This window comes from Vanessa tameamea, chromosome 18, assembly GCF_037043105.1.
Source record: "Vanessa tameamea isolate UH-Manoa-2023 chromosome 18, ilVanTame1 primary haplotype, whole genome shotgun sequence".
Classification (NCBI taxonomy): Eukaryota; Metazoa; Arthropoda; class Insecta; order Lepidoptera; family Nymphalidae; genus Vanessa; species Vanessa tameamea.
The window spans coordinates 3,993,936-4,009,548 of NC_087326.1; the positions used below are offsets into that span (position 1 = coordinate 3,993,936).

The 15,613-nt window shown below is 32.6% G+C and overlaps 1 protein-coding gene across 3 annotated transcripts in view; it reads right to left on the bottom strand.

The window, feature by feature from the left end:
• Positions 1 to 15,613, bottom strand: part of Pde8 (Phosphodiesterase 8) — a 204,151-nt gene that overhangs the window by 77,678 nt on the left and 110,860 nt on the right. The window contains exon 1 of one of the 3 annotated variants that reach the window (XM_064217669.1): positions 5,144 to 5,712. The exons of the other annotated variants lie outside the window; for them this stretch is intronic. Coding sequence (XP_064073739.1) covers positions 5,144 to 5,222 — 79 coding nt within the window. The 5' untranslated portion in view covers positions 5,223 to 5,712. Of the gene's footprint in view, positions 1 to 5,143; positions 5,713 to 15,613 lie in introns of those variants that run through there. 3 annotated transcript variants of the gene reach the window in all.

Below are 15,613 nucleotides of genomic sequence, written 5' to 3' on the forward strand. Positions count from 1 at the left end.
CATTCGAATGTTTAAAGTTTACTTTACATTATAGGAGATTTATAATATCTACAATGTTGAAATTTCGTTAATACTTTTAGTAATGCCTTTCTTAAATTTAAATTAATTTAATTCTCAATATATATTTCGATTAGTATTGATAAAATAATGACCGTGCGCCCGTACGTACTTCATATCTTAATAGAAAGTGTCGTTTGTTCCACCATCCTCTGACGAAGTCAAGCTGGTACTTATCTCGGTACCTTGATTATAACTCAAGGTGTAGAAGGCTTCCAGAAGCAGGCCAGCGGTCGACCCTCAACCCATCGGGTTCCTCTATGACCAATGACACTTAGGAATCAAAAATACTTATCGCATATTGAACAATAAGAGAATGCACGCATAAATGTATTCCCATTCAGTGTACAGCATCCAGACTCAACAAAAAAAGGAAAAAAAACATTTTGTTTCCCTTTTCTCTTATCCTTTGTTTTAACTTTATATAATTCGTCAAATAAAATGGGTAATACATTTTTTCATTCACATATTATGTAAAGTGTTATATGTCATTTGCAACTATATATGAAGTTTTTAAAAACATTTTTCATTCTAAGTTTGATCATTATAGACAATAGTTTGTTCAGTATGTATGTTGTCATGGCAACACTCGGTTTGACCTGATTACTCGGGGGAAATAAAACGGAGAATAAATAAACCGAATATCGGATCGTATGTGGATAACATTTTTGATCAAAGAAGAAAAAATATTAATAGTATTTTTGTATTTTCTATAAAATATATATATTTTGCAGGTTCCGTACTCAAAGGGTTAAAACGGACCCTATTACTAAGACTCCACTGTCCATCCGCCCGTACGTCTTTCACCAGGCTGTATCTCATGAACCGTGATAGTTAGACATATAGTGATACGTGTTAGTTAGATATAATATCTAAGGGGACCCCCATATAACAGACATGATTTTTTGCCGTTTTTATAGATAATGGTACGGAACCCTTCCAGCGCGAGGCCTACTCGCATTGGCCGGGTTTTTTTATTTTTTTATATAAATAATTAAGTAACATTCCTAATGAGGCAAGTTTCATCCTTACCTTGTACCACATATTTCGTTTCATGTGATTATATAATTGAGACATAAGATTTTTCACCAAAAATAAAGAAGAAAAACAAAAAGGTTTTAAAATGGCCGTATAATTTATACTGTTAACAAAACGCTGCACACCATGTATATTGTCATAGAATAATTCGTTCATGAAGGCAATCAGTGGATTTCCACTTTATTTATAAGCTTTTTACATACATTATCTTTAATTGAGTCGCCTGTATGATATAAAATGTTGACTGAATTGCTTTCAAACGAAGTATATAGTACACTCTGGATAGTAGAAACATTATCACGAAATACCTTTTTCAATATGCTCCAAATTTCTTTAATGCATTTTGTATTATTTATAAAATTTGATTATATTTGAATAAATACGCTTTCAAAACAAAAAAAAAACTTAAAATTTTAATTCGGTCGTATTAAACAAATTACAAAATACAATTATAGGTTACGTCATTGGCTGCCATCGCATTGGTCGATGGCCATCCAGATAAATGTCAAATTAGTTAATCTTACTTTGATTAGCGTTTCAAATAAGGACGATTAATTTATTAATTATTTAAATTTACATACATTCACATTTTATATAGAACTATAAAAAAATAAAAATCTATATCTTATATAAATTCTATGATGTGAAAGTTTGTGTGTTTGATGTTTGTTACTCAATTATACATCAATAAGTTCATTAAACTCTTTTCATTATTCAGTTAAAAAATATATATATTTGCATTTTATGAAATTATATTCCTTTTGAATACTTCATAATCACGAGGTATGTTTTTAAATTAGTTAAAAAATTTCTATCGTCAATTGTTATGCCCGGCCCTAAAAATCTTTAAATCCGACCCTAGATATGAAAATACCTTCTTATGATAGTTTATACTTTCAGAATGGACATAGTATATTTATATATTTTAGGTAAGTCTTATTATTTCCAAGTTGGAGCGAAAATTGACGCTTAGGTGCTTTCCAAGCAAATACTTCTAAGGCAATAACCAAACTTTGTAAGCTTTTAGAATTCCAACACTCTACGGGAAAGTCCGCTACAGAGTATTTAATACTCGCAATAATGTTTTATACGCCTCACTGAAAAAAGAACACGCTAAGCCAATATAGATTGGACTCATACTAGAAGATGCAATATGTTTTGAACAAATAACAGAATAAAAAAAATGTATATTATCTTTTAGAAGTGACGTCATATCACGACATGTCACGTGATAGGATGTGACAGTGGATTATTAAAGATGATATATAACTAGTGGGTCTCCTGCGTAACTTCGTGTTTATTAAAAATTTTTTCTAGAAATTTCGAAACCTATGACAGGTTTTTGTTTCGATTTCATTTCATTGTTAACTGCAAGTCACTCATCTAAATTCGGCGCTAAAATGATGAAACGTCTTTTAAATGAAACTTTTAATATCAAATATTGTACAATAGTTCAGTTTAAATGTTTACGTTTTCATTTTTTACTTATACAGCCGTAGTACCGCTCTCTAGCCGGCCAATAACTTTTCCGTACTCTAAAATTAATTATTTTTTAAATAGTAACAATGTAGTAAATTACAATCAAGAATCTTTATTTTTCTGCACATTACCGATTTTTTTATGTGCAGCAATCGTCCCATAATCACTGGGACAAAAAACGGATTACGCTATTAATATATAAAATTTATTCTTTTTATATAAAAATAATCAAAAAATTTAGTTAGATTTTATTTTATTCAAGTAAGTATACAATTATTTGTCTTTTTTAAAGCAAATCTTTTTACCTTATTTCTTGGTTATTATTTATTAATTTTTATTTTTATTATGTATGTATGGGTAGGTTTGCTAAAAGGAATGCTTAGACGAGACAACGAGAGTGATCATTTAATTGAAAAAAGAGACAAAACGACACAAACGAGAGAGAACTCTTTCGTTCAATTGTCTTTACAAATTCAAATGAGTCGTCTAAAAACTTAATTAAAAAAATAATCGAAAGAAAAAATTTGAAGAGAATTAATAACGCCTCCTTTTTAACACAAAATATATAATACGTATCAAATTAACGATATACTAAGTTAAAGGTATTTTTTTTTGTTCACTAAATATACATATGTGTCGCCGTCATGTAGGCAAAATGGTACGCGTCTTTTATTAAGGCTGGATCTATGTTGTATTTATTTATTTTCTCCGTGTGGCGTACAATAAAGTAAGTACATTTTGGTTTACATTTAACACAAAATATATCGAATTAACCGACAGATTTTCCGGAATTAAAAACTGCCGTTATGACTTTCTAATTTCGATCAAACAATAAAGAATGTTTAAAATGACGTGGGTAATGAGAAATACATATATACGTACTATACCTATATTTTACTATAGCGAGTTGTGTATTACGCTCAGATTTAACTAGCTGGCTATGTTAAAAGCTATGTTGATATATGTACAATTAGCTTGCTTAAGATTGTGTAATAGTTACGCGTATTATGAATGATTACATTAACAGCCTGTAAATTTCCCACTGCTGGGCTAAGGCCTCCTCTCCTTTTGAGGAGAATGTTTTGGAGCATCTTCCACCACGCTGCTCCAATGCTGGTTGGTGGAATACACATGTGGCAGAATTTAGTTGAAATTAGACACATACAGGTTTCCTCACGATGTTTTCCTTCACGACCTTAGCACGAGATGAATTATAAACACAAATTAAGCACATGAAAATTCAGTGGTGCTCTGAACCCGAAATCATCGGTTAAGATGCACGCGTTCTAACCACTGGGCCATCTCGGCTCATCATGAATTATATTAAAGTTTCAAAATCGACTATTTTTTTTTTCTAAATAGGAATGCGTTGCTTAAGTCTATCTTAATCTATACAGCGATAGTTGTTTATTTCGAACGCGCATCACGCAAAAATCGCTTAAGATTTGACATGATTTTTTTTTCCATAATATTAAGCATGTTTGAGGAAGTTTTTGGCTATACAATATATTTCAACGTATACCGTTGCCATAGCAACGTATGCCCGGGTCTGACAGTATAAGGCAATGTTCTGACATACTTTAAACATAAAACTTAACTATGATACTCAAAGTTTTCAAGAGACACTTATTTCGTAAATGTTATGGGACGTTAAGAAAGTTTTACGAATATTAGATTTTAAGGGATGCTTTACAAATCGATCTTCAATTTAATTTTGTATACAATCGGCCTGTTAAAGTGTGTTCTTTTTAAAACACAAAAACAGATAAGTCTTAAAGATTACTCAATAATATACGTATATATATGAAAGCACAATAATATACGTTTCTAATTTTACACAAGCGAAGCCGCGATGCAACGTTTGTATCAAAATAGTAGGATTCAGAGCGTATTATAAATGGTTTGTGACTTTATAAGCAGCATTAAATATGTCTCTCTTGAGTTAACGAATAGTGACAATAAATAAATTATTAGCACATGACAAAATCATTTGTTTGTTGAAACTATATTATTTATTTCATAATAAATATCACTTTTTATAATAACGTTGACCGACCTAGTTTAGGCTAAATTCCGCTAGGCTAATCGTACTAAACAGGTCTGATATCCGCTCAAGACAAAACGGTCATAAGTTTAGAACCAAAATACATATAAATATTTTAATAATACAAGTTTCACGTGTACTACAATTATTAATAATTATTAAGATCATTTTATACAACTGTAAATCTAATGTGTAGTGAAGTATAATATGTCTAATTTTAATACATTACGATTTTTTTATCTTATCATTTATTAAAACCCTTTTACAAATAATAATAAATGTATGTAAACAGGTTCTTATATTAAATCTTTTAGCAGAAAAACGATTAAGTTCGTAATTATATATTTCATTTTATGGATCTGATGTTATTTAAAATCTTTATGGCTCTGTATTAAAATTAGATTGTAATTAAATAAGAAGGTTCTAAAGAATATAATTTATAACGACGTGGTCGTGTTCTAAAAACCGGCTATTAAATATTGTAATGTTTCTCAATATCACCGAAAAATCTTATTAATTGTTCACCTGTTTCAATCTCGTCGCTGCTGCGTCTCTGCAGCCACCTCTGCACTATCTCGATACTGGCTTCCTCACCGGCCAACATCTTTTTTATTCATATTTAAACAACACTGCTTCCGTTTCACAGTACATTTCTCTCCTTACAACGTCAATTTATTTTAACACAGTTCACATTTACCTGCACACATTAGAAATACCACACATAGACACACATGTAAACACACGATGTTGCTTTCGCTTTATTTTATTACGTTGATTATTATACGCGCAATATTTATTCATGCTTTAAAAGCCACAGCTAAATAATTATTAAAAAAAAATAAAAATAAACACGCAAAACAAATTTCGAGATGACAACACGAAGTGTGTTCAAATATCGAATTAATTAAATGATGATCGTCGACAGGCGAGCGTAAACAGCGAGGACTAGTGATACCAATTTATTTGTGCAGCTTAGCATTTTACGTCCCGTGATTTGGAGCCTTAACGCGACGGATTAAGGACTAATTTACCTTCAACGGCTGCTATTTTTGATGCTGTTGCGCGGAGTTTGTAAGGCAGCCGGTTAGGTAATGGCCGTCAAGCCGACAGTTGATCGAAGAAGGGGGGTGAATGTAGGACGAGCGTAGTGCTATGTAAGCATAATATATTAACTGGAAGAGACGTAACTTTGTTCTTGATACAAGTAGCATTTGATGCGCATGTAAATTGCAAAATTCAACAGGCCCTTCGTTTTTTATGTACGGCACTACTTCTGAGTCACGATGTCGCAATAATTGCAAAATGTTTTCTGTCACAGCGATTCCAATGCTATAAATATGTGAGTACGAATCGAATTCAATGGCAGTTATTGATAAAAACTAGTTTGAAGACCTTTATTTATATTGAAGTTAAAGTTACATATGTAGTCCGATTTTTTCCAATGGAGTTTGCAATAACTCACAATGATTTTTTTCTTTTATTTAGTTCGTTGATATATTTTTTTACCTTATATTTTTTTATTGTATTATCTTTGTATGTTACGAATATGTTTTTTTAAAATAAATAATTACTAACTCTTACCACTTCTTGTATATTTATGAGTTTAAGATATGCCTTTTAGAATTGTTTGTGGTAACTAGTCCGCTGGTCGCCTTTTGTGCTCAGACCAGTTTATTTAGTCATTTGATTCCAAACACCGTAAGTGATACAAATCGGCCGCTCGGATATCCGTATGATTTGTCATAAACTTTATCAAAAATTACGAATCAAAGGAAACTTAACTAACTTAATAAGTCATACTTAAAATTGTGTGTTTAAGTCTCTTTATGTGTCAAATTTAATTTAAAAAAAATCAATTGTATTAAGTTTCAGAGTTTTTGGAAACAAAAATAACGACTTTATCAAAAAAACATACTCGGCTAGTCCAAATATATGGAATGGTATCATAGAATGTATACTGGTTTATATAACACTTTTTGTTAACAAAGACTTCAAAAGGGCGAATTCCTTTCGAAGCCACTGAACATTTTTAATAATTTTTTTATTATACAATGATATGTCTAGTAACAGTAAACCACGATAACGAAAAATATAAATGCCGCGTCTTTTTACGTTATAACGTAAATTTGCGTTACAAACTCTCCAATTTGCAACGTTACCATATATGTCGGTATAAATGCTTCACTTAAATTTGACCTTGAAAATTCTGACGAGGGTCGATATAACTCGATGGCTTTGAAGGAAATCTAAACTTATATTATAAATGGGAAAGTAAATCTTAAGGCGCTGAACCGATTTAGATTAAATTTGGTATGAAGACAGTTCAAGTTCCGGGAAAGTATATATGCTACTTTTTTAATAGGGTTATTTTTAAAGGGGATGACGGTTTGTGTACCATGGGTAAAGAATTAAAATATACCACTAATTAAATTTATTTATTTTTCTCCTGTAATTAAATTGAAGCGGTTACGTATTCGTATCTCCGTATGTGCTTCTACGTTTTATTTATTATATTATATTATGTTCGTTTTATATTATTATTGTTGACTGATCCAGATGTGCGAAGTTATTTGTCGAGAGATGCTCGTTAATTGAAGCAATGCCGTGCAAAGGGCTTCTGTTCTCTTGAGAGAGTGAATGTTTGGATCTAATTCCACCACACTGCTCCAATGCCAGTTTGTCGAAACGTTTTTGGCAGAATTTCGTCACGACGTTTTCTTTTATAGTTCGACATAAATTATGAACACAATGCAAAAGAAAAACGTCATAGCTAGCCCGGTTTTAACACTCGAACTTCTATTAAAATTCAATTCACTGGTAAGCTATTTCGGTAGTCGGTACATTCATTTCCAATATTTAATCGAAAAAGAACTTTTTTTAAATTATTACTTTTAACAGATGTATTTTAATTATTAAACATAATCCAAAACACCGATGTTCATGTTTCTAGTTTAAAAAATGCGAATTTCATTGAAACTTTTATTCCCAATTTCAATCTCGTGGGTGTTGAATTTTCAGAAACGCTTTATCATTTGTACTTTACAACAAGTCTAGCTGTAAGAAATGATGAACCTCGATAGTGACTCTCATCCAGAGTTTCATCCTCTTCGGCAATGAAAAAAATATTTAACACCTGATTCAATAACATGAGTCTATATGGATGGGTGTTTGGAAATCTTTTCCATATTTCTGACGTAAAAATGTGTAGAATTTTCATACACACTTTGAATGGGGATTTAATCTTCTTTGAAGATTAATTTTCAAAAGTTCTATTTCTATGCTTCCTGTTTAAGACTTCATCCCGTTAAACACAAAGTCAGTAATTTTTCATTAGATGTTTTAACATAAGATGGACAATTATTTATCGGTAAAGCTAAAAATGTACTTGATTGAATTCCAAAATAATATTCAATTTATTAAATAATTGTATACATGAGAAGTAAGGCAAGTTGCCTGAGAGAACTAATTAGTTACGTTTCCAGCGAGATATTAATTATATACACGAATGAAGAGGTACGGTTGGGGTAAGAGGAAATGTAAATTACTTTAATTTTGTTAAATTATTTTTTTTATGTTATAAGTGGAAAACGAGCAGGAGGCTCCGCCCATGGACATCTGTAACACCGGGGACTTGCAGGTTCGTTGCTGGCCTTTAAGAAATGTCTCGCTTTTCTTGAAGGTTCCGAAGTATCAGTTTAGAAAAATCCGCTGCGAAAGATGATTCCACAGAGTGGTTGTCGAGGCAGAAAATGCCTTAAAAATCGCGCTGTTGTGAATTTTCGGACATCCAGTTGAGATCGGTATATGGTGGGAAGGAATAGAGATTTTACTTGTGTGTAAACACTTGGGCAGTATCTTAAGGTATAATTATATACTAACCGCGTGATCACAGCAACATTACGAAAATGTAGCTACCGTTTTTCGTAGTACCTAAGTGTATAGAATGCATAGAAAATGTTTTGTATATGTAAGTCAGAGGTCGTCGCTGTAAGCAAAACGTGTACGATTGACGTCTTGACGTCTGTTGTGGTATGTCGTCTTTGAGATAAGAGAATCTCGTTAGCGTCGACACGCATAGATATGTATAATAGTATATTAATGTACCAGAAAAATATAATACAATGTAAACTTCCTCGTTAGTCTAGTGGTTGACTTATACGACTACAGGAGACGAAAACTCAGAATATTGGGTCAAACCAAAACCTTAGATTTTTTTTGCGTCAAGTAATGTTCAGCAGTAATTTAGGGTTATGGAATTGGCATATACACTTTCCGTGCTTTGAAGAGTACGTAATGCCTTTGGTCTGTGTGTAGATAGTAAATCTTTACGATTATGACTATTTTTGCTGAAAAACTTAATAAAACACATTATCTTTTTTTTTTAAATATCTCCTTGTCAAGATTTTTGATGATGGCCAACATATTTTTTATTATTTTTTAATAAAACTATATTCCCCAGACTTTTATTCTGAAAGAAACCATGGGCCGATGATATCATTGAAGTTGCAGGAAATTATTGGATAAATAATGCCCAGTATAGAGAGAAAATCATTTCTCTGGAGAGTATTTCAGTCATTTCTCCAGAAAGCAGATAGAGCAGCTTTTACCTAAAAAATATTCTTATGAAATATTTACGGAACGTAAACTACTGGATGCTTGATGCGCGCTGTTATAGAATAAGCGAGAAGATATATTTGAAGCGTATGATTTTTATTTATGAAGAGAAATATAGGCAGGACATAGAATAGAATATTTCTAGTTATAAAATCTGATGAAAAAAAAGGTAGTAAGGAAACCTGCACACGTGACATGCAATTCGGATATATGTGTATGTTTCGAACAATGCGGAGCATGGTGAAACCAGTTTTCCGACAGTTTCATGACATAGGTACGTACCTATATTCATGAAATACAATTCAAAGGAATTATAACTACATTTTTTTATCAACTATTTTACTATTCCATTTAAACCATGTGCAAATGGGGTATACCACATGTCTTAATGAATAGGTCAGACTTACTTAACGCTTCAACCTTCGGCCACGCTTTACTTGGGCGGTAAATCAGCCAAATTATATTTTTAATCCAGCGTTCACATTGTACCCAATTAAATGGGATAGCAAGCGTTATTTAAATCATTGTTATTGAAATATCGTATTGATATTTAAATATAACATAACTTATCTGTATAATGATGTAGGATTAAAAACAATCTACTCTTTACTAAAAATACATCAAGATTAATTGGTTACTAAGCGAATAATTTTATTAAATATTTAATATTGAGAAATGATTATTTTTGATTATCCGTTCGTATGTTTGTGTTTTTGTTTGTAAATAATTCCGTTGTCACCCCAATTAAGATCAAATAATAAATAGTTATTCCGAGCCAATTTAATCACCAGCATTTCATATCCAATTCGATATAATAACAAAATACATAAATATTGTCTTTTAATGTGTGAAGCAATAACATAATAGACAGTATGGGTAGATCGAATAGCCCATTCATAATCTTAAATACTAGTTTTTCTCGTTGGTGATGTATTCCGCAATAAAAATTAAATTATGGTCACTCTGCGGCTCATAAATTACCTCAATGTAAAACAACCAACACGATTGAACTACTATTGCTATTGTCCAGAGAAATAAATATATATATATTTAATATAGGTACCTGGTCACCTGATGGCTTGTGGTCACCATCGCACATTGATCATTGCGGAATACAAAGATACTGAGTATTGCTTTTTGCCGATAGACTATCTGATGAGTGGCTGTTACTTACTCAGACGTATTGGACGAAAATGTACCGTTTAGTAATAAGCCAACAATATTTTTTTTATCAGTAGGTTAATATCTATTATGTTATACTATAACGACTACGTGGAAAATTTGTACCTAATACTTATATCAGTAGGGGGCTCAAAGCTGAATGGTGTAAAGAACCATTACACTGATTGCGTTTGTTTGTGTGTATTTAACAGGCAGACAAAACAGTTTATTACCTTGTTTCTCCTCTGTTTATCAAACAAACGTTGACAAGGGTAGCAATAAAAAATAAACTTATTTATTATCGTGCGTGCAAAGTAGGAATGATCGAAAAATTCAAACCACATGTAATCCAAGAGATTTTCATAGTGAAATTTCGACCAATGGACGAACGGTATCAATAAAATAACCGTCATTAATTATAAATCGAAATAAATTCATTCAATTAAAATAGATTTTACACGATACTCGATTACTACCTACAATTAGAGGTTTACAATAGGTAAGTCTGTTATGTTAATAAACATTATAAAACATGCTTTATAACTAGCATGTAGCAGGTACGGGGTCAAGTGACCTCTTAGCGAGGCTGCGGGTTTAGGCGAATTCGTTTCTAATAATAACAAACATACTTGAACATGACGGATACGTCGATATAATAATTATTTGATTGCTATTTTAATTTATAGATAACTTTACTTTTGAACCGCAATGGCCCAGTCGTAAAAAAAACGTGAATAATACCGACTATTGCGTGCCCAATGCGCTGAAGGAAAACATCTTAAGAAATCTTGATGTGATGGATGAAAGTTTGTCCAATTTTGGTTACATTGGAACCAATCCGTATTAGAGCACGGTGGTGGAATATATTCCAAAAAACCCTCTTAAAAGGCAGGATGACTGAGCTTTGCAATACGATATTCACATTCCGTTAAGCACTTATACCATTTCTATAATTTACTTTTTATTGTATATAAGTATCCCTTAAAGGCACCTGTTGCACCCAATCCAACATTGTGCGTTCTATTTTTTATTGTGTTGTGTTTAGGGGAACATATATTGATAATTGCACTGCAAATATGTTTATATACATAAATATGCCACGAGCAATCTGAAATTGACCTTGAAATCGATAGGTATGAGCAATGTATCAACTTTGTGATTTTAATGAAAGTCCATATATCCTGTAACTGTCAAACTTATGGGTATCCTTGTCGATTTTGGCAAAGTTTGGATTAAGCTTCAAACCTTCTGTTTAGAATGCTAAATATCTATTAAATAAGGTGACCACAATGTGGTCAATTTCAGACACAAAATTCTCAACATTATATCCCCTTTGCTTGTAATTACAGTGGTTCCCCGTGCAAACAGTAACACACTAACTTAATCGCTGTTTGGTGGTTAAAGAGCTGGTGGGTAGGAGGTCCTACAGCAAAAACTATAATTGATTGTTACCACATCTTACCCATAATTCTATAGTAATATTATAAATGAGAAAGTAACTCTGTCTGTCTGTCCGTCTGTTGCTATTTCACGGTCAAACTACAGAACCGAATTTGATGAAATTTTGGTATAAAGCAAGCTTGAACTCCAAGCAAGGGCATAGGCTGTAGATCCTTTATACTTATTTGAAGTAAATTTCGATATGTCCAATATCCTATATGATTGCTTTATCTATTATAGCTTTAATAGCATGAAAAGTAATGCACCTGGACCATTATTTTCTTTTTAAAAACGCATTAAAATACATTATTACGATTTTAATGTGAATTGAATCATGTTTGTAAAAAGTATTTACTCGTTTATTACAAGTGTTGCGTACTAGTCAATCATTGAGGGTAGGTGTAAAATTATTTTAAGTAAGTCTTATATTATGCCAACCGAGTTATAAAAGAATTGTGATTGGTCTCTGGGGACATTGTTGGTCTTGCCGTCGAAGTGACTAGTTCTAAGTTAAGTACTTCAATTATTATTTTCTATAGGCTGTTCATAACATGGTTACATGACATTACAGTTCATGATTTGTATTAGATTATGTATATGTATATCTTGCTACTTAAAGAGAGTTTGTATAGTTACAGGATCGTTAGCTAGGCCGGCAACGCACCTGCAAGCCCCCCGGTGTTGCAGATGCCCATGGGCAGTGGTAGTCACTTTCCATCAGATGAGCCTCCTGCTCGTTTGCCACCTCTAACATAAAAGTCTTTTCAGTATAAGATTTGATAAATAATATATATATATGGTGGAAGATAAATCACATAATTATAAATTTTATTACATGCATTGTATTTGCATTAATAAAGCATAAGATCAAAAAATGTTGAATACAAAAAAAGGTAACTTGATTGATTGATGATTTTTGAATATTCTTCGATTGTAACTTTGCGTTCGAGATGTGAAATATAAAATAAAAATGATACTCTATATTAGATTGAACGTCTTTTAACGCTACAAAGACAAAAAAAAACACTATTAAAAGAAGAATAATCAACTAAGCAGTTATTCAAATTCACACACAGACGATAGTACGAAACAATTTCATAAGCAGCATTCATATTAATAAAGTCAGTTTTGAAAAATAGCAGGCAATTTCCTGGTCTCGCTGCGCTACGCTCATAAAAGTAGCAATTTCAATATTTTAGTTCCAACTGCACGGGTCGTGAGAAAAAATAAAAACTTATACATGCAAATGGTTCTATTTCCAGTCAACGGTAAGTAAAATGCATAATACTATGCTGATAGGATACATATATGTTTTCATATTTGATATCACCTATACACTTAACGCTTCAACCGATTTATTGCATATTGTCTTAGGTTACTTGACGTCACTAGAAATCGGTCGCAAATGAGGTGTCATTAAAATATATTGTAAGGTAATAATAAAAAATATATATTAAGCACAGACTATAAAAGGCGCGGACGAGTTGCACGTTGAGTACAGCCCCTTGGAGTTACCCTATCCGATCCGTAGGCGACCTAAGCGCGTCCTACATGATCCCGTCGACAGACTTACTGCCGACAACTCTATTTTTATAGGTACACACAACACACACCGACCCCGCCGGCGGGGTCGAGGTCCCTCATACTTACCGACTCGTCGACGCCTAGGCGTGCGACGTTGAATGCACACGTCATTCCTCCCTCGAGTCGACGACGGCGTCCTAAGCCGAGGTCCGGCCTCACAGGAGGCGCCCTTAGGACGCGCGTATTCTGAGCCCTTAAGTGGGCTCTCAACACTAGGCTTGAGTAGTTTAGCTCGCCTATCCCACCCGGTGTCGCTGTAGAGGTCATTAGGGCCAACAGCACGTTACATTTCGAAAAAAACTCGAGGGCATTTGTCCGTTAGTCATCGACGGGTTCGCTTGATTGTCAATCGTAACCAATTTTTTTATTTTACCTAAAGTGTTTTGTTAAAATTAATGACATGATGTATGTATATATGTAATATAAGCCCAATTGTGTACTAAACAGTTTTTTTATTAATCCCTCTTCCTCTCTCTTACAATATTATACAATGATTATTAATTTATTTACACTTATGGTTTGAATGTCTTGCATAACAATAGCAATAGCAGTTTTTTTTAAATTATAAGTTTAGCGCTTCAGTAGTATTTTTAGTTTTTAAGCATAGTTTTGATATTTTTATGTATGAATACTTTTATGGTAGCCCGTGGTTGTAATTTTACAATTACAATTATAATTAATTAACATAAAAAATATGCTATTACTTGATATAGCATTAATAAATTTTGGCCTCCAAGATATGACGTTATTCAAAATTAAACATGGCGGTTGACAGCTGTCCTGATTGAATAAAATAAAATAATTAATGCTTTTATTTTGTGTAACTGCTTTCTATTCATGTTTTTATTTAAAATTTAAGTGATTTGTTTTATGATTTACAAAATATATTGCTAATGGTTCGTTGTAAAAATATTTGAAAACTCACGATGAAGCAAAACAGACTTAGAAAATAAGATATTTTTATGGTATGTGTATGTATAGATAATGTTGTAAGAAATCGTACAGAGTATCCGAAGAATGCGTCAAGTATGATTCGCACATCTGCCAATTTTGAAATAAATATTAAGTCCATATTGCCCCGGCTGAATCGCTAATTAGATCACTTTAAATAAATATTTACAACAAGCCAATTATGGTGACAAGATTGATAAGCGTTTCAATGTAATATATCTTTAATGTTTCATCTTTGAGGACACAAGACAAGTATACGAGTATATGTGTGTGTATGTGTTGATGCACGTGATTGATAGAACACCAACAAATGTCATAAGTTGGATATATTTGGGTAAGGTAAGCTTATCCTAGAAAAACAGGACTGCTGGCAATCCTAACCTATATCAAGTAATACCATGTTAAATAAGAGCAAGGTTATCATAACACGAACATTCTAAGCCGGTCGAGTTAATACGTCGGACACGACGTTCGGCGAAATAAACTGATAGTAAGATGACGAAATACGTTGCAAGGTTCCGTAACTAATGAACTTCCTCTTCGGAAGTTAAATAGATCAGCGTTCGATTCTGTATTTTTTAAAAGGATGTCCGCATTTGTGTTCTCGTGCTTAGTTGGTGGTAGGACTTTGTGCAAGTCAGTCTGGGTAGGTACTAGGTACCACCTACTCATCAGATATTCTGCCACCAAGCAGCATTAGTTGGTATTGTTGTGTTCCAGTTTAAAAGGGACATAATATCTTAGTTCCTAAGGTTGGTGGGGCATTGACGAAGTAAGGGATGGTTAATATGTATTTCTAACTATTTTCAACAGGTGGCAAATTCCAGCTGGACTGCCTACTAATAAAAAAAAAAAAAAAATTGAAAATTTTTCTCGCCTCGCATATGTTGCAGGAATAAATTGTGATATCAACTCGGAATAATTATATTTTGAAACGCAACAGTCTAATGTATTGTGGATTTCATTCAATTCGAATAAGCAGATTGTTTTGTTTTATTTGAAAGTGTGGGTAAATAAAATCGCACCAGAAGCGATTTTGTTCGTAAGCCGATTGAAAGTGGTTTTATACTCTGCACTAACACTAGCCGTGCTAGCTCCGCTAACGATATTAGATATATTTTTTTACGGCTTTGTCCTAGTGTGCCAAAAATGATGGCACTCTAAACGTGTTGATTGAATTAAGAAGATTAAGGGTATGCAGCGCTTTCCTTAAAATATTAAAATATCAAAAGCCTTTGTTGTTTC